At 40.5% G+C, this 24,841-nt stretch overlaps 1 protein-coding gene across 3 annotated transcripts in view; it reads right to left on the reverse strand.

The window, feature by feature from the left end:
• Positions 1–24,841, reverse strand: part of vti1a (vesicle transport through interaction with t-SNAREs 1A) — a 113,404-nt gene that overhangs the window by 69,848 nt on the left and 18,715 nt on the right. For 2 of the 3 annotated variants that reach the window (XM_086195138.1, XM_086195136.1), the window contains exons 4-6: positions 19,896–19,973; positions 14,661–14,681; positions 7,490–7,574 (exon numbers count right to left, since the gene is read on the reverse strand). In XM_086195138.1, the coding sequence (XP_086051264.1) occupies positions 7,490–7,574; positions 14,661–14,681; positions 19,896–19,973 (184 nt within the window). The remainder of the gene's footprint in view (positions 1–7,489; positions 7,575–14,660; positions 14,682–19,895; positions 19,974–24,841) is intronic. The other variant, XM_086195137.1, reaches the window with a different exon arrangement.

Genomic DNA, 24,841 nt, shown 5'->3' on the forward strand with positions numbered 1-24,841 from the left:
AACGATAACACGTGTAAGGAAGGATACTGGTCACATAAAAAGGGGATATTTATGACACCGTGGTATAAAATGTTTTTTATAAAGTAATTTATGCAGCTGCTATCCGCACTCGTTCTGATAAATCTTTCCTCTTTTAAACTTCTTGGAGGATTTCAACAGATGTCAACATTCTTATTAATCAGTGCATCATCACTGAATTAATATTTCTGATATACATCCTGATCCTCGGGTGATGCTGTGGCACAATTCTCTCTCTCTCTCTCTCTCTCTCTCTCTCTCTCTCTCTCTCACCATCGCGACTATATTTTATCTCCCTTTCCGTTTTTAATATTTCAGCGCCTCAGATGTAGCGGCTCTTTTAAAGTGCCCATGGGGGCTCAGAGTCCTCGCTTTTGTCTCCCATTTCCTTCTGAAACAGTTTTTCTTTAACCCTATGCAGCTCTTCACAGTTGTTGTCTTAGCTCTCTCCTCACTGTCACTGCTTTCTTTTTCTCCCACCGCCCGCCCGCCCGCCCTCCCTCAGCTTTCTCTGTGTCAGCCAGAGGTCAAAGCTACACTTTTTTCTACTGCATGCGAGAAGGCAGGGGGTATCTTTTTAGTTATTGTAACCTAAAAATAGAATAGAAAACGATTTAAGGTTGGGACTGAGATAGCTTCTAAGACATAGTAGCGTAGCACAATCTAGCGAAGGAAAGGTGTTCCGTATCTTCAGATAAGCATTTTATGATATCAATAAACAATTTGGAGAAGGGTCCGATCATTACTATTGATCAATGAGCAACTACTTTCCACTTGAATGATACTATTCCTTACTCAAAGTTGAAACCTAAAAATAAAAATGCATTAACTTAAGGAAAAAAAAATCCATACTGTTGAAGAAATTCAAATTGATGTGACTGAGTCCCTGATCAATCCTATTTGGCTCCCTCTTATATAAAGTTTCAAAATCTAAAGGACAATATCAACATGGAAAACCTATGTTTCACTTGGCAATGTTGTCTCATGTTTTACTAAGCCTGAAAGCTCAAATGAGCTCTCTAGTCAGATCATTACTTCCAAGAGTCTCATTATGTTGAGAGCCTTGCTCAAGCTAATAACCGACTAAAGGTCTAATTATTAGATTTCCTCGTAATTTTATTAATAGTAGCAAACACTTTGTGGAGACCCAGAAGGAACGGATGGAGAAGATGGTAGATTGAACCTAAGTCCTGTGCTGGAGTCAAGGAATTTTGGAGGTTCATTAAATTTTTCACGCGAACGTCTCGCTCCCGGAGCTCGACTTAATCCTAGCTAATATTTTCGCGACGCCACCTGACAAATGACGGAGGGAAGCGGGCAAACAAACACATACTTGAGTCTGTTGGTTCAGCTCTTCCATTGAGGGTCTGTATGCTCGCGGGCCATTGTGCACGTAAGGCCTTTTGTCTGAGCAGCCTGAGACGGGTGATTGCACCTTAGCTACCACAGTTCAAGCGTAAACAGTGTTTTTATGCACTACGATATACACTGTTGCCAGTGGACCCCCTAAATCCCTGGAACAGCTGAGTCCTAGGGTGTCAAAGATAATGGCGATTTATTGCAGTGCGAGGCTTTCTCATTGCCCCTCCTGCCCCCCTTTCCAATCGTCCCCTCCATCCCTCCGCCTCCCTCAAACAGATTAAAATTAAGCCGTAAACATGTGAGGATGGAATTAACACATTTAGCGAGTCTCCTCTTCCCACATCCCATTTTCGCTCCAGAGCGGCTGATCCCCGCTGCAGAACGCGGGTGCAATTTTAATGACTCGGAACGTTTTTGAAGTCCACATGAAAAAAGCGTCGCTCGCCGTTTGTGGCGGAGCTAGATATGGCTGGGCCACGGCCGGCCGTGATTGGGGGGGACACACGCCGCCGACTCGGACTCCAGGCTCTTCGATAGGATCGGTGTCATTTTCCTCTCCACGATAAGACGCCTTGCTGACAAGGTCCGATTAGGAGAGAAGAAAATCATTATTGCTACGGCTTTCATCCACCGGGGGTTTACCGATAAACAGCTCACCCACGGCTAGATTTTCTGAGAGCCAGATATTATGCATTGAAGCATATACATTTAGGAAATATAGTTTCAAACTAAATTTTACGTGCGTTTTTTCATAATAATTTTCCTTTTAAACAACTCAAGAAAAATACACTTTGCCCCTAAAAGTGAGTGTGTGTGTGTGTTTTTTTTTAAAGGCTTCTTCTCTCAGCTAAAAATTCAAGCTGTGAAATATTTAAGCTCTCAGCATCGTTAATCAAACAATTATCAAATACTTCATATTCTTTTTGAACACAATGCAACATTCCAATTGTATCAGCCTACAAGAAAAGTCATTTATTATGCTATACCTCAAGGAAATCCACTTTAGCAAACTGTCCTTTTAAAAAAGGGGAAATGAAAAAGAGATCCTTAAAATATTCAAACGACAATGCAGAGCACAGAGAATAAAGTAAAAGTTAGAAAAGATTCAGCTATGGGTTAATAAAAAAGATTTACATTGCATACCTACTGTGTATAGCACTGAAAATATTCCTTGCAGTGGCTGAAAAACACTAGTATGGAAATGCTTGTGGTGAAATTGCAGGTGGCACCAAATTTAAATAAATAACTCATTTAAAATTAATAAATTCAAGTGTAAATGGTTAAATTTAAACGAAAAGAGTATGAATTTGCCATAAAAAATAAATAAGTAATAGGGATTATATAACACCATCTATTCTGAAAGGTTTAAAAAAAAAAAAGATGTACATGTTTGACTTGCATGATAAAATAATAAAACTTTAGACTGGATTAACCAAGTACAGAAATAAAATCTGTCAAGAACGAATGATGCATAACAATGGGATTCATACATGTAGCTCATTATGTCATTTGCTAAGTGTCTGCTTATGAATTTGAGGATCGTCGAGCAGCACTTTGGTGGCCCAGCACCAAAAGAATCATCCAGTCTCATCTTTAGAGGGAACAGCAAGAAATAAAGCGAGCGGGAGAGAAAAAGAGAACGAGATGAAGATGGAGGGGGAGAGATAGAGAGTCGGGACAAATGTGCGCTGTGTTACTGGGCCACTCCAGCGCCCATGGACTCTCAGCACGACTCAAAGCTGCACTCTGCTTCAAACGTGAGCCGTGAAGATTTTTTTTTTTTAATGTTTACAAGAACATATTTATTTATTTTCTCGTCACTTTGTCATCTATCTATTTATTTCTTGCTGTCCCAGCACCCCTATGCTCTGCCGTTGGAATCATGTTCGATGACGCCGACACACTCGCCCTCCCCTCCTCTCTCCACCCACCACCCCCCCCCCCCCCCCGTTTAATACCACTGCAGCTGAAAATCAAACTGCTTTAAAACAAATTGATGTACTCTTTAATACAGTCGTCACATCATCACAGGGTCCTCACGCGTCTGCCTTGGTGACAACGGCAGGGCTGCTTAGCTTAGCCCAGCGATGGCTGCCACTTTGTTGGTCGCTTCAATGATTTATTACAAAAAAAGAGAGGGAGACTGTGAGAGTGGGAAAAGAGAGAGAAAAGAGGAGAGACAGAAAGAAAGTCCCCCGGATTGTGATTGAGGCACTGGCACCTTTGATTGACAAGGTCTAATCAGCTTATCTCCATCCTAATAAAGTTGATAGCCTGTGGTGCTGCTCTCTACCTGACATAGCGTGAACTTTGGGCTAGGCGGGGGCCCCTGGGGGCCGGGCCCCGACCCGCTCTGCTTATCTAAATGGGACTGAAATCAATCCCTAATGAGTTGTTTTCATTTTTCAGTATTGATTACAGACCCAGGCAACGCCAAGAAGCCTTGCCTAAGAAGTGTTCTCAGCCTCTTGCTGGCCACCTTTAAAATGCAGAATAGCAGGGCTTTTGTCAGTCTGGGTCTTTGTTTCAGCAGCTCAGCAGGCTCTGCTAACTTACTAGTGTCAACTGAACAAGCAGAGAGGGATGGATTTTTCAAAGTAAACTCAATCCACACTTGCTCTTGTTTCCTGAAATTCATGTTAAACGTATCTAACGTATAATAATAAACGTATTTATTTTTTAAAGAGATCATGAAATTTCAAAGCCTCGCGTTTCATTTAATGTTAAATCAAGATGTGGTATTGCAACTACACCTGCTTTACTCATGTCGATGCAAAGTACATGCATATTGTAGCTGCCGGCAATTAGCATTAAACAAGAATCGGAGTTATTGAATAATTGCAAATGTTTTAAGTGTTTTTAATGTTTGAAGTTCTGCTGAACTGCGTTTTCAAATTGTCTGAAAGTTTATAGCCAGGCGAGCCATTATTGGGCTGGTCTCACTTTTAAAAGATCTGAATCTCAATGGGACAAATCAGGTAAAATAAAGCTTATGAATTAAGGTTGCGGCTACGATGTGCCAATGTCAATTAATATTAGCATCCTACAACAACATTTATCATGCCATGGGGGTGTTTTATATCAATAAAGTAAAAAAATCTTTTTTATATAAGTAACCCTGGTGGGCAAAAACTGTGTTTTTAGAATCATCAGACAGTCTTGTATGAAGAGCAGATCAGAATGGAAGAGTCACGTCTATCCTTCCGACGACTACTCATCAGGAATGTGGCATAAATAATCACTGCAACAGTCCTTCCTGACATGACATCTATTTCTAAACAAGCGGTCATAAATCATTCAAAAATACTTTCAACTGCGGAGGAAAGGACTAAAATATGGCATATCTTTGATTTAACATCAGTCAAGCCTCCACATCTGGGTATTTCAAATGCCCCTGACTCAAATGTCTTTAAATCGGCTAACTGCATGCCCTCCCTCTTTATTTAGGGTTGTCTTTAACTGGGCTAACCCCCATGTCTGCTTGTTGCAACGTCTGGGCTTTTAAGTCAGTGCTCCTCACTAACGAAGTTCTATACTTTATTTATGAGACAAACAGAGAACCCTGGTTCTGGAGGGTGTGTGTGGTAAATAGCTCTGCGTGTCCAAAGAGTCTGCTCTGTATCCCTCTGAGGGCTCTCACTGCTTTTGACAGGCCTTTGTTTTTGTTAAATACACTGGAGACACTGAGAACGGTGGAGAACGAAGAAAAAAAAAGAAGAAGAAGCTAAAATCTGATAAAATACTACTGCATGTAGATTCATCTTTTTCTTAGAAGAAAAGCCCTCTTTTTCCCTTAAATGTGACCTAGAAGAATCCTGGCTTTTTTTTATCCTGGTCATTAAGAGATATATTGTCAACGCTGAAGAGAGAGCGGCTAAAGCGGAGTTTCTACACCATTTCTTTGTTCAGGATCTTTCTCTTTGAAATAAAAATGTCTTTTAGTTCCACTTCTCCCTATGGTCAATTACAGTTCTTAAAGGCTACTATGTCATTGTGGATGAAGAGTGCAACTTTGAATTACTATAAAATAATGACGCTAAACTGCTCTGTCTGAAAAGTAAAGCTTAGATGTCTGTGGAGAGTTAAGGTTTGTAGTAAGGAAAGTATTTATAGTATGACAAAAGCGTGTCTGGTTGCAGAGACACTTGGCTCTGGAAATATTATGATATATGAATTCGACGAATTGGGTTTGAAAATGTAATCCTCGGCCATTTTTGATGCCGTGAATGATTTAATGTGGGGTTCTTTTATTTTAGCATTTTATTTGGGATGGGAAAAGGAACTACAAATACTCCAGCATTTGAAAGGACTCCAAGCATGCAGAGAAACAAGTCCTTCGATTACTCTGGCTCACTACTCAAAAGCATGATCTAAATAGTGCAGGATTACACGAGGATGCCTGTTGTGAGCACATGAGTAAATTTGTGTTTTTCACCCGTCTCAAACTATATGAGAGAACGTAATTCAGGATCGGATGGTGAACCCTGTCAAACCTTGTCAACCCTGGTTGTGCTTTTTGAATCGGAGAACTTAGCGTGTATGATAATTAGCCAGCATATTCCTTGTGTATCTACATGCTTTGTGCGGATGCATTCCACTGTTTGACCCAGAGACACTGCCGTTTCAGGTTGTGCATCTGAGCGGAGTGTTGGTATCGACAGCGGAGTAAAAAGAAGGGGTCATGGATTAAACACACGGGGCGACGCTTCCCCTCCAAACCACAAACACACCCCTCAGTTGGTGTGGACCAAGCGAAGTGTGTGTGGGACCCAGGCAGGATAAACGAGCATTGTTCTTAGCAAGCCGCGCACACAGCGGATGAGTCAGCCACCGGTGACACGGGGGTCAAAGGGGCATGTGGCCGACTACGGCTGGAGAAATAGCCGGGCCCAGGAGGTACAGAACACTGTTAAGCCATGGCCCACTTCTTTAACACCAACCGAGCTGTGAGGCACAACATCAAACCGAGGCACTCTACTGAAAGATTACAACTGGGTAGAATAAAAAAAATCGGTTGGCTTTCGCAGAATTTGACACAGCGGAGAAACACGGCAGGATCATCTGAGACATGTGAATCCACATTTTTTTAAGCAGCGAATGCATTGTATTTATGAATTTGTGAATAGTTACAGTTAGAAAGAACATCAAAAGCCGGTGGTCTGCGTGCGAACCTTCCTTGACTTGAATTATTAAATCTGTCAATGTCGCACACACCAGCCACCCTGCGATTATAGTGTAAATTGACAAACTTTTTCAAAACTACAACGGAAGCCACAGAAAGCCGGTTGATACTTCAAGAATGAGCTTTGATACATCTCTGAGGAATACACTGTGCCTCAATAATGTGGTGACTGTCAGGAAGGAAGAGAGGATAAAAAATATGCTAACTGGTTTAATCTATTTAAGATCCAAATGAGGGTTTTTTTTCCCCTCCTTTCTTTTTTATGATAAAAAACAACCTTGATAATGAGGGAAAAAAAGAGTTTGTGTGTTTTTGGATGTTTATTTAGAAAGTGATATTATGGGTTTGGTTTTCTTTTTTTCCCTCTTCTTCCTCTTCCTTCTGCACTCCTGAATTAAGAACTTCAGGAGGAACGCTGACGTTGTTTATTTTCATAGACCCCCTGACTGTTTGTGTGTTAAAAAAAAAAAAACACCACCACCCACCCCAACAAACACATACACACACACACACAAACACACGCACAAGTATAAGTCTCACAGACACACACACACTGCTGTAGCGATGCATGAATTTTCTTTGGGAGCAGAGCAAGGAGAAGCGGCGCTCGATCTGTCGCCTGTACGCCTCTCTCTCTCTCTCTCTCCCTGGCTCACCTTTGATGTGCTCCCGAAAATGTCATCAGGCGTCAAGGAACGAGTTTTTTTTTTCTCTCAACGCCCCCCCCCCAACACACACGCACAAACACACATTTCCACCCACCTCACACATGAGCAAGACAATTTGCTGTCGCTCACTCATCCTCACCACTATCTTGAACACCCCCACCGCCACTGCCGCTGCCACCGCACACACACACACACACACACACACACACACACTTCTCCCCTCCGCCCCACTTCTTCCAATCCCAAACAGAATACGTACCAGTTTCTACTGCTATCTGGTAGCCGGCCTCCAGTCTCCGTGATGACCTTTCCAGTTTCTCTGTGTTGTCCAACAGATGCGCTCTCTGCAACAAATGGAGAAAAAAAATAATAAAGCAAGTGAAACAAACACACACACACACACACACACAAAATTGATTGAGAGGGCTGGGACCCATTTCAAAGAAACACATCAACACTGTCACCTAAACAGACAGACCACATCCACAATGACAACATAATACAGCCAGGTTGGCAATAACCTTCATGGATGACAATGTGTTGTATGCTGATGGAATATCAAGCATATGCATGTTGAGGCTGACAACGTAAGGGGGTGCCGATACCTCATCTTGGACACAAAAACAAGAGCTACTTTGAAGCTGGTTTCCTCCCCATGTAGTTTCAGAGTAAAGCCTTCTGCACCCAGAGGAAAGTTAAGGGAGGCACATGGAGCCAATTAAGAGGAAATCTGATTTTTTTGAGTTGAGGTTCTCCAGTAGTAAATACAGATACCTTGAATGTGGAGGTGAAATTTGACACCAATATGTTGAAAATATATATATAGAGAGAGGGAGATTTTGATTCCTCAATGGCAGATTCATGTTATAAATCTGGTATGGTGGTAAAAATCCAACCAAATCAAATCAAATAGTAACAGAAATAAGGGTTGAATTTGTGCTTGTGTCTACCTATCATGACCAAGACCATCCCATTTATTTTCTTCTTCCAATTCATTTAGCGTTACAATGAGTCAAAACAGTAGCATCAGTAGCTCTAGCCCCCTGTTGCTTCTTCTCATCCATCAACAACTGACTGAAAGCTGCCCACTAAAAGCATGACGCTCAGACAACACATATCAAGAAGAAGAAAAAAAGATGTGTTCGATAAATAATTAAATGAGTCATTTGATCCCCCCCCCCACACACACACACACACACAGTGGATGTTTGTGTGTATCAAGGTGATGGCCAAGACTCATTGTACACATTTCAATTGATGGCAGTTATAATATAAGGTACAGAGAGAAAGCCAGAGGTTCTTCTCTGAGGCTCGACGGTTCCTATCTGATGAGCAAAGTAAGAAAAGATCTGATCTGTTGACAGGGGGCCTTGAGTTCCATATAGGAAGCAACCATGTGAACATTCTTCTTTTTTTTTTTTTTTACTGTGCTCACACAACCAACTACTGCACAATGTATCAACGAGATGATATATGTACCCTGTATTAAGCACATCCAGAGCATTAAAAGTCACACTCTTGGGGGCTCCTTAAACTCTTTGAATCAGTCGGTTTTGAATTCCTCTGACGTGGAGGATCACGAAACACCTCAACATTTCAACGAGCAAAAGATGATGGCTTGTAACAAGTGCAGAAAATAATAAGTTGCTGATATATACCTGAAAATTTGAAATTAGCAGTGTAATGTATTTTCCTGAATTCAATACAAATCTTAGCCCTGCAAACTTTTCAGGCATGAGTGGAGTTTTTTTTTCCTAAAAGTTTTCTTTTTCCTACAGTTCATACTTGACACTCACTACCAACTGCAGTTAGTCAATTTGCCCATGAGTACTAGCAAAAACTGAGAAATTACTGGCAAGGAATACATTTAAAGTATTTCAAATGACATTTTTGAAGTAATTGTTTTGAAATCAGTCACGCTGATCCCACTCGCTTTGTTTAAAATGTTAAATATTGGTATTCTAACCCGTTTTTTTTCCATTGGCATACCTGTCAAACCTTTACAAGGTGTTCTTGCACCAAAGATAGTATTATTATCTGTGTTTTGACATTTAATATTCTGTTGTGTATTATTTTAGGCACTCGCACCACTCCAGTTTGGTGATTGGCTTGCCTTCTTTCACCTACTTACAAACTGTCAAACCCACAAATGTCTAGATTCCAAAAAATATGTATAACAGTGAAGGTATTTTATGTATTATCAATCAAATTGTCTATATATACATCATCACCACTCCATATCAATAAAGTGTGTGATTATTCGGTTTGTTCGGCGCTAAGATAAACACACAAACACAACCCCACGTGGTCCACTGTTGCCACCCATTTAATCTTTCAAGTTCAAGCGAAGACCCGGCTTTCATCTACTTCCTCCGATAGTAAGGATGATAAACAGCATAAACATGGAAGACTTACAAGTTTACTTGAATCTTGTTGGTTTTGATGGCCTTTCTAATATGCTATGTTTTTGTTTTTTGTTTTTTTTTCCTGAAAAAAAAAAAAAAAAATCTCATCGGATCCAACACGTTTGACACTCAAAAACAACTCGATAAATGACAGCCACCTCTCTGACAAGCGTTTATGCCCAACACATGAGTGAAGGGGACAAGGGGAAGAAGTGAAATCTCTAGTTTTGGTTCAGCTGTCAAAATATGTACCAGCTAATCACTCAGAGGAAATGAAAAACAGGGAGAGAGAGAGAGAGAGAGAGAGAGAGAGAGAGAGTGAGAGAGAGTGAGTGAGAGAGAAAATAAGTCGACACACTTTTCAAAGTTTGACAATAAGAGGGATGGGAAAAGAGCGGGAAGGAGAAAAACTCCCTCTGAACTCTTTTTCTTTCCCCTCGCCTTCTTTTCCTTCGCCCCACTGACAGATGTCATTTAAAATTGCAGAGATACTTTTTAATAGTTAAAGGGAGGGCAGGGGGAGGATGGAGGGATAAGAGAACAGGGTGGGTGGATGGGTGGTTAAAAAAAAAAAAAAAAAGGAGGCTGCCGGAAAGGAGGCGATAGATGATGGGGTGAGCGAGACAGGATGCAAGGTGTGGCGGTAGGGTTTTGTTTTTGGTTTTTCTTCGGGGTGTGGTTTCATAGGTGTGGAAATTGGTAGTGGCACCAAAAAAAAAAAAAAAAATAATAATAATAATAAAAAGAGGGTGGCATCCAAACTTTGGGTTATAATGAGCCCCTATGGATCAGCTGAGATGGAGGGGATGTATTGACATGCAATGTTTAAGCTAATATACCTAGACCCATGGCTGCAGTGCCTGTGTGTGCCTGGGAGCATGAGGCAGCCAGGGATACTGACAGAGTAGCACACTCCCTGGGTTCTTCAAAGAGCTCAAGTGATTAGTATGTTATCATTACCATTCGAAACGTGATTTTCCTATTCCCTCTTGGCAAAGGTGACACGTCTCGGGGAGACGGCCGGCAGACTCACTGCGATGGAAAGCCACTTCAAAGCTTTCTCCTCCTGAATTTCTCTCTCTCTCTCTCTCTCTCTTGCTTTTTCTCCCTCGTTCTGTCTTCTTTTAGGGCCGGGGGGGTGGGGTGGGGTGGGGTGGGGTGGGGGGGGGGTTAGTGAGTGTGGGTGGGTGAGGTGGGGGAGCTGGAGGGTAGTGGTGGCAGTGGCAGTGTACATATATATATATATATATAAAAATAAAATTATATATATGTGTGTGTGTGTGTGTGTGTGTGTGTGTGTGTGTGTGTGTGTGTGTGTGTGCGTGTGTGTCTGATCATTAGAATAATGCGCCCTGAGTTAGACGGTGACAGAACCTGAGGGAAAGGGTGAGAGTTCAACCACTGAGAATCCAGTAATGGCCCACTGTGATGCTCCTAATAATGAAACAATCCCACCACAAAACCAAGGATGGAGAATAATGAAAAGAATCGTGCATAATTAAAACTACACATCCGAATACACTTCAGGTACTTTACACAGTCACATCCAAGGCTGAAGTCGAGAAAATATCGACAAACAATCCAGGAAAAAAAAAAAATAAAAAATAGGTTACTCTCTCCAGGAAATCAGTTCAAGTATATGAATGTCAAACAACACCCACAAGAAATTATCAAAGTGTTGTACCAGCTGAGATTTTATAGTGTTGTTAGCAAGAAAAATCCAAGGCATCCTTGTCAGCATTTTTTTCCAGGCTGTACTGTGCTAGAATGTCCAATAGCAAGGCCTGACCCCTGCGGTTCTGATATACAGGAGACTTCAGAACAAGACACACATACACCTCAGCAATTTAAGACACCGGCTTGCAATCCAACCCCGTCATTTATCTACAAAATGAAATTTCAAAATAACAAAGGATCTCATCTCAATCAAATCTGATCATCTCATGGAACCTTCTAGCAAAGGCTTTAAATACAATATATGATAAATACTGTGCAACTGAGAGTGTGCTGATGCGCCTCCCTACCATCACCATTTCTGTCTATGCATGTATGCCTTTTCATCTGACACCTACATTTTGAACAAAGATCTTCTTTAGGAACCACGAAAATGGTGTTTTTTTGTTGTGCACTTTTTTTTTTTTTTTTTGCGTCAAGAAACACTCTTCAGTTGTGAGTTATTAACAGGGAGCCCCAGAACAATGCAGCTGTAGCTCAAAAGAAATCTCTCCCCTCTTCTTTCGTTCTCCTGCCTTTTTTCAATATCAAACACAGGCGGTTACTATCACCATTTTCGAAAGTTCAGATGATTTCCTTATTATTTCAATAAGGGTGGGGGGAGAGTCAAAGTGAATAATGATGACAGCTGTGATTCAGACTGACTGTGTGATCTTCCGTGCCGTTTGTTTGGGACTTGTAAGACGAGGAATTACAAGTGTCAAACAGCTGTGAATATGGGTGCTAAATATTTAAACATGTTTTTCAGCTGAGGAAAAAAAAAAAGTATAGTTTTTTTTAAGCAAAGCTTAAGTGTGTATAAGCTGTACGAGCCTTTGATTCAAACGTAGGAAAAAAGCAGGAGGGTAAAAGAACGCGGTGGAGATGGCAAAGAGGGCACGGAATCAAGCCCGATTACACAGACTGGGCCATTGGAAAGAGGGGTTAGACAGGCAAGGTAACGCAAGATGTCTTCTGACCCTCAGGCGAGGAGGAAGTGCACAAAGGGTGGGAGAGGAAGAAGGGGAAACAAAAGTACAGCTAAATAAAAGGAACAGGCATCTGGGCCAGGTTGGCGCTCTAAATTATGAATAACTGTGAATGGAGAGGCTTTGATCGCAATTGAATTACTCAGCTTCAAGAGAAAGCAGCTTGAACATACTCTCACTCAAAGGTACATTTAACAACATACTGTATGTGCACCTACAAATACAAGTTCAGTCGTGCTTCAAAGGACGAGCAATTTCATGTAATTTACAGAAATTGACCAAATCAGCTCCAATAAGGACAAAATATGTTTTTTTGTCTTGCATTTATTAAAATAATGTAACACAACAACTACTTAAGAGTTAGTGCGTTGTTGTTCTTGCTACTAGCATAGCAGCACAATGTTAAAAAGAAGACATTAAGACACTCGTGACGCTTCATGCGGGTGGTGGCATGTATTCCTATAATATCAATTAATTTATTATTAATTTAATTTTCTAAACTAACCTGCTTTTCTACATCGCTCATCTGAACAGGAGGCCGTTTTTAAATGAAATAGGATGCACGAAAGGGCTGTTGTTGCAGGCTGACATGGACTAGTCGTATTTTCAAAATAAAAGATGGATTTAATGCCCTGATGTTAAGGTTCATTGTGAGTATTTGGTCACTGAAAAACACCACAGTTCTTCGCAACAGCACTTTTGGTTTTTCACCTCAAACACAGGGCCCAGCAGCGAAGACAGCGATGCCAACTGTTGCTCGGGAAACTGGACGTAGGACAGTTTTATGAGGCAAGTCAGTCATTTCACGAGTCTCTTGCAACTGCAGGTTGTTTTCTACCTATTTCTGGAAAAACAAAAAACCCAAAAGACGCTACTATACTTATAACTTATAATAAGATTTGAAAATGAGGAAAGCCAAATAATCAGCTGTCTCCTCATTTTGGTATTTGGAGTGCCTCTAATCAGAGTACAAACCATGTCGCAAAGAGGCAGTCATTACATGACTAATTATTTATAGGTGTGTTTCAGGTGGGACATTAACCCAACCAACCAGTGTCTCCTGTCCTTCCCTTGAAAGCCCAGGTTGCGCCAGGCCTTGTCGTGTTGCTATGTCAGGTGCATTTCTCATCAAGAAACAGACCTCTTCCTGTGTCAGGTGAAGGCGCAAGCATGTTTTACGTCTAAATAAGGAAGCGGCAGGCATCCACCAAAGTCAACAAAGGTGAAGCAGGCATAGGAGGAGACGGCGGCCAATGTTTCCATGTATTTGGGCATTGATGGAACCACAATACATTGCTGCACATCCCCTTGTCTGATTGATGTGCCCTTTGAGGAACTCCACGTGTAACGCCATCGACCAGCCTCTCCTCGGTCTATGGCGCAAACATTGTTATAGCACTGCGCCATGGCTGCGCCAGAGAACCCCTCATCAACGTAACCGTTTAGCACCTGCCGGCGCAGGCAGAGCAAAAGTTCAACTCAAGGGTGAGGGCGACTGGCATGAAAGCTTCATTTGCGCCAGCGACCAAACTACCCATGACACTTGAGCCTGAGCCAGCGCCAGCTTGCACCGTGCTTAAGTTGGCGCCCTCGGTTATGGAAGCTGAATAATAAGCCATGCGATCGTTGCTGTTGGAAATGGTAAGTCAGAAAAGGCTCCTAATTGGGTGAAGACAGAATCCTAAACCTGCTACAGACACCAAAAAAGCCTCTGGAATCTTCTAGTAAGTAGCTAAAGGCACTGGTCTCTATATAAGGGTGACATGTGGGATGACAAAGCCTATTCAACAGCATGTCAAAGCAAGTGCTATTGTGTATGGTGCACATCAGAGTATGAACTATCGTATAAAATGGCTTCAACTGATAATAGTAATCAACAACAGTGGTGATGGATGATAATGAAACAGTATACCTATGATATCAATTATGATTTTCATTTGGCCCCATTCAAGAAGATCAAGCAAAGTACATTTTATAACCAGGTGTTCCTACTTGAAACAAAGAAACTGATTAAAAGTTCTGTTGGGCCCAATAACTGAAGCCACTCTAAGCTTCGCTTCATTATTTGTGTTCCAAAAGGCATATCAGAAATAAAACCTTATCTTCCCTTTCTTCTGTTTAAGGGAAGGGAAACTGGAGAAACTGGCCTTCAGTGAATTCATTATCTTTGACTTGGCCTTTAAGCAGTTCAATCAGATGTGCAAGAAAGAAAAAAAAAAGTCTCCAAATGAGCTGATTTTAATTTTCCACAGTGAGACGAGGGCAAATGGAAATTTCAGTGGGAAAGCAGAATTTAAATGGTTTAGAGCAGAGAAGCACTTACCTCCTCACGTAACTTTATCAACTGCATCATGAGAGCAAGAGGGAGAGAGAGAAAAGACAAAGATGGAAAGAGTGAAGGAGAGATAAAAAGCAGAAACATGGCAGGAAGAAGATCAGTCATGTGGCTGGGTAGAGAATTAACCTTGACGATTTTTCTGTTTGCGTGTTTAGCGTTCGGAAATCACAAGACAAAACACATTAAACGAAGCTGAACGCGCTGCTCAGGCTGACTTTTTTGAACAAACAAAGATCAAGTCCTGGCGCTGTCACATTAAACAAAGAGAGGAAATAGATTGCTCCACTTGCAATATCAACTAACATTATCAAGGAAGTCACATCAGAGAAGTTGATATAGCAAGAGAAAGGGGGGGGGGTATAAGTCTGCAGTTACAGTATGTTAAAAATGTTGAGGAAAGATATTTTGCATCTGTCATTTTGCTAGATTCTCCGGAAAAAGGATGAAAAGAAATATGTGCCCTTTGGAACGGAGTCGGAGAAATGCTGAGCCATTCCACTTGTCCCGTTGTTTATCGATGCTGATGGGTTGTCAATATTTTATGCATTTCAGTAAAGGTGCGCGATGCTGTTTAGATTACGTATAGAAAGCAAGGGGAGGCTATACTGTAGATACAGTGCAGTTTAATATTGGGACGGCCGCAGGTCGTACAAAATTAATCTTAGCAATAGCTATACATTTTTGATGAAAGGGAATAGAGAATAGGGAAGTAAATAAAAAATGCTATTTTCTATTCCCTGACCCGATAAACCTCGCATCTATGATAATGAGTCAGACGTTTGAGAGGGAGAGGGAAATATCCCATATGCTATTAATTATGCTTAATGACAATTAAAAAGGTTGCTTCACTGGCCTGCTGCAACACGTTTTGGCAGAGAAATGGGAAGATTTGCGAGCCATTTAAGAGTTTTAAATACACATTATTTGTTTTTTTTTGGGGGGGGGGGGTTTACCAGTAAAAGTTAGCAGATGTAAAGCTCATTTTCAATCCTAAACTTGGTTAGTAACTTTACAAAACAGCTGAGAGAGCATGAGAACAAGAATAAAACATAATATTTGTTCCTCCTACAAGAATAAATCAAATAAATAAGATATATGTGGAACCTTTCATCCACACAACCAATGCTCTGCTGTATTTTCCACAACTGGTTAAAATGTGTCTTATAGTAATGAATTCCGGATAAATGTATACTAAATAAAACCCAAAAGCAAAAAATATGAAGCATTTCATTCATTAGAATCTTGCATTTGTTCCTGTTTGTCAAGCATTTCAAAAATACTTCTTGTGTCATTGTTTCTGTTCCTCCCCCCCCCCCCCCATCAGAAAACTATGACTACAATGGTTGACTGTTATGTAGCAAATAGAAAATATTGTAAGTATCTGTAATGTGGGAGGTAAACAAGTATAATTGCATGTTTTTCTAAAGATTTCCTAGCCTGGAAAAAGTGTCGGTGGTAACAAGACGCACTTGAGAGTGGAAATTGTCTTTTTCCAACTTCACAGCGACTCAACTCCCCACTAAGACGGTATTATTAAAGAGGCCAAAGTTTAAAACTACACTGTGGAGGTGGTTATTTGGGGGCTTCAACAAACCCAGCAGATCCTGCGATCCTTTGCCCCAGCCCTGCCATCAGTCAATGGGTACCAGACAAAACTTATTCCATCTCATTTGTGCTGCCTGACTGATTGCAAGTCCTGGTAGAGGATTTGCTCGAATCTACATGAGAAGCAATGGTTGTGTTTCTTCCTTGTTTAGTTTTATTTTTCTATGGCATCTTTCTTAAGTGCAGCCAACGGTGCAAACACATTGCTCCACAAATACAGAATATTGTAAATGTTATAATTATTCCTGCATGGCCGCGTTTTCTTGTGTTTTTGTAATGCCAGCCAGTATTCAAAATTGCACTGCTGCAATTTTTTCTGTTATGATAATCAGCAACTTTTTTTTTTCAAACAAAAGATTTTTTTTTTTTTTTTTTTTTTATCCAATACGGAATTCGATACAAGTGGTAATCTGCTTCCTTTGTAGCCTGTAAAATCTGGTCCATGCCGGCTCAAACCAGCACAATCTCTTGTGGCCAAGCCTTCTGCTGTGACTGAAATCGAAACTATTCCGTATAGTGTTTGTGTGTGAAAAATGTGTGTGCTTTGGCTGCTTTGTGTGGTGTGGTGTGTGTGTGTGTGTGTGTGTGTGTGTGTGTGTGTGTGTGTGTGTGTGCGTGCGTGTGTGTGCGTGCACCAGAATTTGTGCGTGCGTTGCATGCAGAGAAAACAGAAAGAAGAAAATGTGCAATGGTAGCCTACCACATTATTAAAAAAAAACGAGTGATAGTGCCAATTCAGTCTCTGTCCGCATACAGATAACGAATAAATGCCGAACTCTATTAAATCGTCCTTTAGCCATTATCGCAAGGCCAACACGCCATTTTCAGAACTTATGACAGTTCCCTATTTATTTAGCTATAAATCCTTGCCATGTAACCAACAGATTTGTGACTGGTAATGATCTGCTCAGCCAGGGCTATATGAAATGATCCTGACCTCTTTCAGATCGTCAGGAATTAAATTGACCGACTTGCCCCGGCCCCCACCGTCTTTTCCCCTTTTCCTATCGCTGCCGTCTCCTTAGATTAAAAAAAAAAAACCTGAAGTTCCGAGTACTCCACTCACAGCAAGACCAAGACAAGAATTATCTCCAAAAGTTTGTTTTGTTTCTTTTTTTTTAAATGAAAATGAGGTAAATACTGCACCTGGGAGAAAGAAGGGGAAAATGTAGATCATCTACTTACTTGGCTTTTTGCATGAACTCTTTTAATGCTGCAGTGTATTTGGGTTTCAGTTTAATCATTTTACTTTTACAAAGGTTCACATCACATACTCTAATTACATATTACTGCTGTGTAATATTCTTTTTCCAGCATTTAAGTTTTAAGTAAAGGATGGAAGTAAGACCTGGGAAGCCACTGCATCTAATAAAAGGATATTATGAATAAAATAGGGGAAAATAAAATGATGAGAATGGACAAATTATTTATCAAATACATTTAAATTCAAATGCAGTTAAAAGGTGACTACAAATGTGTTTTGTGATTGTGGGCTTTGTAAATGAAATAGGACTTTGAAACATTTTAGCCCTCTTAAATTAAGGTGTGCCACAACATAAAAAAATATTTAATTACAGATTATTTCACATTCTACAATATACATTTTTAACATGCTGATAAACTGAAAATTGTGAATTAAGCATTTTATTATCTCTCTGTAGACAGGAATTTGCACAGAATTATGTTGTTTTTAAATACTAAAATTATTTGACACCGCACAATATAAAATAAAATTTGATCATTATTTTTCTAAATAATTTTAAGGAAATCTACCAAAAAAAAAAAACACACACACACACAAAAAATAGCAATTTCCGAAATTAGAACTACAAAATTTGAATTATATAAGATGAATCAAATTGATTATTATCATTATTATCCCTGTTATTATTATCAGCTAAAAAAAAAAGATGTATGAATTCAATATTTTGGGATATTGTTTTATATATTTGTAGACAAATATTTATAAAAAGACAAAAAAGGATTCGAAATGAGTTGCGATACTTTTTTTGTCGGTTTTTTCCTTGACACAATTTTGATAGGACCCATCAGTGTCTCAAACGTGACATTTCTGACAGCAAATCTCCTTCCAACTTCTGCAGAAAATGTCAAAGTCACTTTTGTGTCTCGCTAATTTGCCAGGAATATGCATATCAGTTACACATCTTGGCTCGCGATACATATGTTTCTAAGATGTGCGGTTCATGGGTCATCATTGAAATGGTAATAAGGGAATGTTCAAAAAAAAAAAAAAAAAAAAGAAGGGAAAAGAAAAACAGACAACTATATTTTAGTTTTTTTAGCTGTGAATCGTCTAAATATACTCCCATAAAGCACAACGGGACTAATGTGCAAATATGCATCAATATTCATCGTTGCCTTTTTTTTTTCTTTTCTGGAGTGTGCACGTTTGCAAATGCAATTTATTTACGTGTGTGTGTGTGTGTGTGTGTGTGTGTGTGTGTGCGTGTGTGCGTGTGTGTGATTGTGTGCGTTGTGAAGCAATGTAACCTCTGCAAGTTGACAGTTGATTCTAAACGTAAAATATAATTAGTCAAAAGACATTTTGGTCAAAGTTGAGAGTGGCAGCTGTGCAGTTGAGCAACGTCTACGTGTGCCTTCAATGTCAATGTTTTCCTGAATCTGTTGATGATCAATGTTCTGACGAAGCTCTACATTTATTCAAAAACAACTTAAGTTTACAAGAACATGAGGCAACATTTTGGACAATTAAGATCCCCGATGCAGGATAATTGTTTTGCTTTGTCATTGCCACTTTCAGAACAATTAAGACTGAATCTTAAGAAGACGTTCCTGATAAAAATGAATGAAAAGAGCTGATGCCTTTCTCTGTTGTTTTATCCACTCTTCAAAAGGCTGAAGTGATATTCAGACAAAGTGTCAGCCATCATTTTATAACGTTACAAAATATATACATTGAACAAAAAAGCATAAAGAGGACAACGGGAATTTCAATTATTAATAAAAGGATGAAATAACTAAATATGACCGGATGAAAATTTTAATATTAAGAGACAAAATTATAATTACTTGGACCAAAATATTTCAATAATTATTTTGACCCAACATTTTTAAAAAAAAAGTTTGTTTTGTTTTGTTTTTTTACTATTGTCACTGTAAAGGTCCACCACCCTTTGAGTTTAAAGACAGAGAAAGAGAATAAGATTTAACATTTTTGTGTGACTGCGTGTGCGTGTGTGTGCGTGTGTTTGTGTGTGTGTGTGTGTGTGTGTGTACCTTGATGGAGGATCTATTAGAGAGCTAAGTCCACACCCGGCTGGAGAACAGCTGTGGGGCAGTTGGAGTGGGGAGGCCGAGGTTTTGGATTGAAATTTGGGTTGGATTGTGTGTTTGTGCGTGTGTGAGTGTGTGTGCGTTGGTAACAATCTGTCTTTGGCCAGACACTGGTCCCATGCCCTGAGCCCACTCACTGGCAGCCCAGCTTTGCATTAAACAGTGTTCCTTCTGCATGACTTGGTGACAATACTGTGGTTTCAGATCTCCAAGGCCCCGATGAGGGGCCCACCTCCTCGCCCTGGGGGCCAGTCAGCCTCCCACACTGGTGTTAGTCGGGGCCCCTGATTAGCACCTCACCTGGCTCTCCGAGGAGCTGGCGTCATCCCCCAGGAGCTCGTTGCGCACCTCATCACTATAGGCAATACGTGACCTTTTCTGCAGGGGGAGGAGAAAGAGGGGGAGGAAAGGGAAGAAGAAGGACAACAAGAAGAGGAGAAAGGAGAAACAGAGGAGAGCAAAAGGAGAAAAACAAGTGGAGAAATATGGCTTAGTACTGTTGTTGATGCAAAACTACATCAGGCATTTCTTAAGCACGAGAGCCCCCTAATGGAACTCGGTGACAAACTGAGACATGCAGACTGTGTGTGTGTGTGTCTGTGTGTGTGTGTGTGTGTGTGTAACCTATGTAGTGACAACAAGCACATCTGGCTTTCCGCCCGTGCCACCTTCCAAGATGATCTACTGTACCAACAACTGGTTCTACACAACTACTGGCAAAGAACCCACCCCCACCACCTTGACCTCTTAGACAAATACAACTTAGAGGGATAAAAAAAAAAAAAAAACCCTCATCTTGTGTGCATGAAGAGGCTGTGGAAGAGGGGGACAGGGGAGAGGGCCAGGGAGATGTATTATGAGGAAGTATCACTTGTCAGCGCTAAATCTTTTCTGGGGGCTGTCACTGCTGTCATCCCAGTGCAGTGGCAGCCTCTGTGATAACACCAATGCTGAGACTCAGACAGGGAATAATTCATCACCCATTGGCGGCCCAGGATTTGGGGTTGCCTCTCTCTCTCTCTCTCTCTCTCTCTCTCTCTCTCACACACACACATACACTCTCCCTCTCTTGGTCTTACAGATAGGCTAGAATAAGAGGGAATGCCATGTCCAAAAAAAAGACAAACACTCAGACACACATTTCATACACTTCAGAGTGTGCCACCTCCGACTGTGGAAGAGTGGGCTGCCGTTGTACCGCTTGTTTACAGACACCCGACCTGTGGAAAAACAGCCTCTTGGCGTGCCCTCTAAACTAAATACACACCAGCAGCAGACACAGAAAGTGTTTACTAAGCCTCCTTCGCTTTCTCTCCCTGCCTTGACAGGGTTTCTAGGTGGGTTGCAGGAGGTGGGCAAAATCAAAGACAAACAACAGCATAGGAATGAAAATATCACTTTTTCCTCAACACGAATTCTTTCTATTTACTATATCTACTTAGTCTTCGACTCTATATAAATAAAACAAAGACAAGGAGTCATGGAAGGAACACCAATTACCTGGTGGGGACATTTTCTTTTCACAAATACAGTATCCTTTTCTCCACTATCTTTCTATTATCAGTAAAAGTTTGAAGAAGCTATTGCATGAAGTACTTTGATGCTGCCTTCCATGAGAAAAAGCACAAGCCAAACTTGAAAAAGCCAATCCTAACCTCAAGAGTGATGATATCAAGTTCCTTGATTGAAATAACTTTGGAACCAATCACAACTGAGCCAGATTTCCCCCCCCCCCCCTTTTTCTTTATTTGTGTCTCCTCGTAATCTGGAGCACTGAGTGGAAAGTCATGGCTGATGTGATTTGGCTGTTATTATCGTGATGCTGAGGGCCACAGTCCTCTGGAGTAATTACTGGGTAGACGTGGGGGCCTGATTGACCCAGACCACAAAACCCATTAGATAAAGAGCGCACCCAAACAATGCTAGACCACGGGGACCTAAGCTAACCACAGAACACCTACTGTGGGGAAAAAAGGCGACCGGCTGCACGGATTCAAAACACAACACAACATCTGCTCAACCCAACACACGTTGTCGAGGGAGGAGATGTCACAAATGTGCTGTTTCAGATGTTTTTGCTGTTGTTTTGAGAATGTGCCAGGAGGTCAATAATCAACTTTTCGGAAACACTGCGATATCTATAAACGACATTAGAAAAAAGAAGGAAAAAAAAGATATGGTGCAATATGGCAAGCATGAGTGACATGAGAAACAAAACTTTTTTAGGTTCAAAACTGAATATACAAAAATAAGTGTTGTTATCTTAATGGTTTGAAAGTCAGGCTGTTTAAATATCCAGGGGTTGGTTTTAAGCTGAATTTTCATTTAGAGCAATTAATCTATTGGGTATTCCAAAGAACTATTTGAAAAATCGATTGAGCGCAATTTTTACAAGCGAAAAGGTCAAATATTTGCTGGTTTCAAACTTAAATATAAGGAATTGCTACTTTTTTTTCTAAACATTGACAGAAATGAAGACTCTTTGAGTGTTGGATGTTTGGATGGACAGAAGAAACAACTGGAACACGTCATTTTGGTAATAAGCGTTTTTCAAATGTCCTCTACGTTTTCAGGCTAATCGATGAATCGTGAAAATACCAGCCAATCACAGCTCTACTCTCATTTCCATCTGCTACCTTATATAAAAGCTGCATCTTGTCAAAGTGGGAGGGGATTCGCTGTGTTACTGTCGGGACATTCAAAGAAAACTAAAAGAAATGTCACATTATGAGGGGGGGGGGGAAGCAGAAAGACAATAAGCATCAATTTGGAGACAGCATGTACACTTGTACACAAGGCATTCCCACACACGCGCGCACAAACGCACTCACGATTTTTGCCAGGAAAACACCCACATACTCCACTTAAGTAGAGTTTCATCTTAAAGAGCTGCAGTGCAACTTAGGGGGAAAGAAGACTTCAGCAGTAATTGAGACGAGGAAGCCTTGGAGAAGCATTGATTTGAATGTTAAGCCTTACATCTCCTTCAAAACCATGTGCGTGCGTTTTTTGGTATTTTCTAAATAGCTGTTTGTTACAGATGAATGTATCAGGCGTTTTCTGCAATGAGAACAGTGCAGATAACAAAGGAAGTATAAAGAATGGAGAATGTCACAGAAATGAAAGTGTTGCCGCTACTTCCCCTCTACCTACAGTATACACACCAGCTTTTGGATTTCCCCCTCTGGAAAACAACAGATCCCTGAGTGATTACCACCTTCCCATTTGATGTAAAACATAAACAGCTGCGCCGTATTTACTGCTTAATACAGTGACAGATTTTGATTATAAGTTGGGGTGTTAAGTGACAACGGGATGACTCCAGGTCAGGAAAGCAGATACATCGTACCTGTTCAACAGTAAAAATCTGGCAATTGATTATAGATTTTTTTTTTTTTTTTTAAAGAGAAAACGCACCGAAACTGTCTCATTCTAGTTGCAGCATGTGAAGACTGAACTCTGCATCTTCAGACGTACCCAACTAATCAGGCTTTGTAATCTTAAAAAAGAATGAGCTCTTTCAGAAGATACCTTATTGCTCAGAGAAGAAAAAAAAAAAAAGCAGCTTTTTTTAATCCTTTTGAAAGGTCTGTCTTTTGTCACTTTTTTAATCTTGGGTGAGAATTTGCTTCTATTCCCGGAAGCACACAAGAAAAGTACAAAGATACATCTTAACTTTATGCAAAGTGGCCTGCCTTTAAAACTCTACACGTCCCGTCAAATGCGGCGATGGAGGTGTTGGTGTCCTGTCAAAAAACACACGTTTTACCTCTGCTGACATGGATAGCAGACGGGGAAAAAATATTCTTCTTTACCCATCAAAATGTAATTACATATGCATGCATAACAATTCATATCAGATATGTTAATCAGCTTTGCATAATCCTCAGAGAAGCAAATTATATTTATTTCATTAGAACACAAATATGGATCTTTTTCTTTGTGTAGAATTCCTTTATAGTATACGGGCGTGCATTTCTATAAGCTGTCTAAAACAGCAAAGCAAAAGTAGGTTTAAAACCTATTCATTCAAAGAAAAATGTATTGATAATTGTGAGGAAAATGACATTTTTACTGTCATTTTTTTTTATCCTTGTAATGTTTAAAAAAAAAATCTAAATAATTGATAGTTAAAAAAAATAATAATAATACGCACTAAGATTTTTAATGCCCTCCATATCTCCTCCTTGCTTTCTGCCCAGTGAGGAGAGTGACACAGGGACAAGTGCAAATAATTGTAGCGCCTGGAAAGCTGAACAAATGTAAACAGTTCATTAGATGGGAAATAAAAGGCGTAAAAATACCCAGGGGTAGAGTGTAATGAGGGGCCCTGAAGTTCCTCCGCAGAAGCTTTTTTCCCCCTCCATTTTACCAAAGCTTCTCCTTTCTGCCCTGCACACATAGCTGGTGGCATGGCATGAAGTGTAATTAACCATATTCAATGTACAAACCTACGTTCCTTTACAGGCAGGTTCCCCACTAGGAGAACAGCTGGGTATTTCCAAATTTAGACTGAATAACTCTTCTGTCCAGTTTCCGTGTGCTTCCTGTCATCTTGCGTTTGGTCTTTTGCTGCTATATGAATGTGGAAAACTGCTTTTTCAACATGGACAACGGCAGATTCAAAGGTTAACATTTCCTTCAACAGAATAAAAAGAAGAAGTAAAAAAAAACACCATGATATTCAGAAGTCTTGATGGAAAATCAGATAATCCAAGGGATGCATCACACTGGTCCTACATGGTAACAGGAAGTGGGATACAATCAATCAAAACTGACACGTCAAACATAAAAAAAAAAAAAAAATCCTAAAAGAAGTTTGACTCTCTATTGGCTTTTTAGTTCTGATCAAGATGACAGAATCCCGACTGACAGAATCCATGCGACGATGTGACAGACTATATTCACCATAATGCCCGGCTTGAATTAACATCCTCATCAATTTAAAATAAGAAATAAATTAGTGTACTAAAACTTCTCCATTCAGAAGAATGTGTGCTAAACTCAAAGGTTAGCTATATGACTTCCCTTCATTCTCCCCCCCGCTGGGATATTTTCCCAGGTGATGGGGGGACCAGTGCCAGCAGGTTCCACTGTTACCCCCCTTTCACAACCAGGGGGGGCAGAGGTGGATTGATGCGGCATGGCGTTAAAAGGAAGCTGAGACCTTTAAGCAGGCACAAGTATCACAACAGCATCTTAAATAATGCATCTCGACTTGGCAGGGGTTTAACACACACACACAC

This window comes from Aulostomus chinensis, chromosome 23, assembly GCF_037954235.1.
Source record: "Aulostomus chinensis isolate RoL2024-O1b breed Wild chromosome 23, RoL_Achi_v1.0, whole genome shotgun sequence".
Classification (NCBI taxonomy): domain Eukaryota; kingdom Metazoa; phylum Chordata; class Actinopteri; order Syngnathiformes; family Aulostomidae; genus Aulostomus; species Aulostomus chinensis.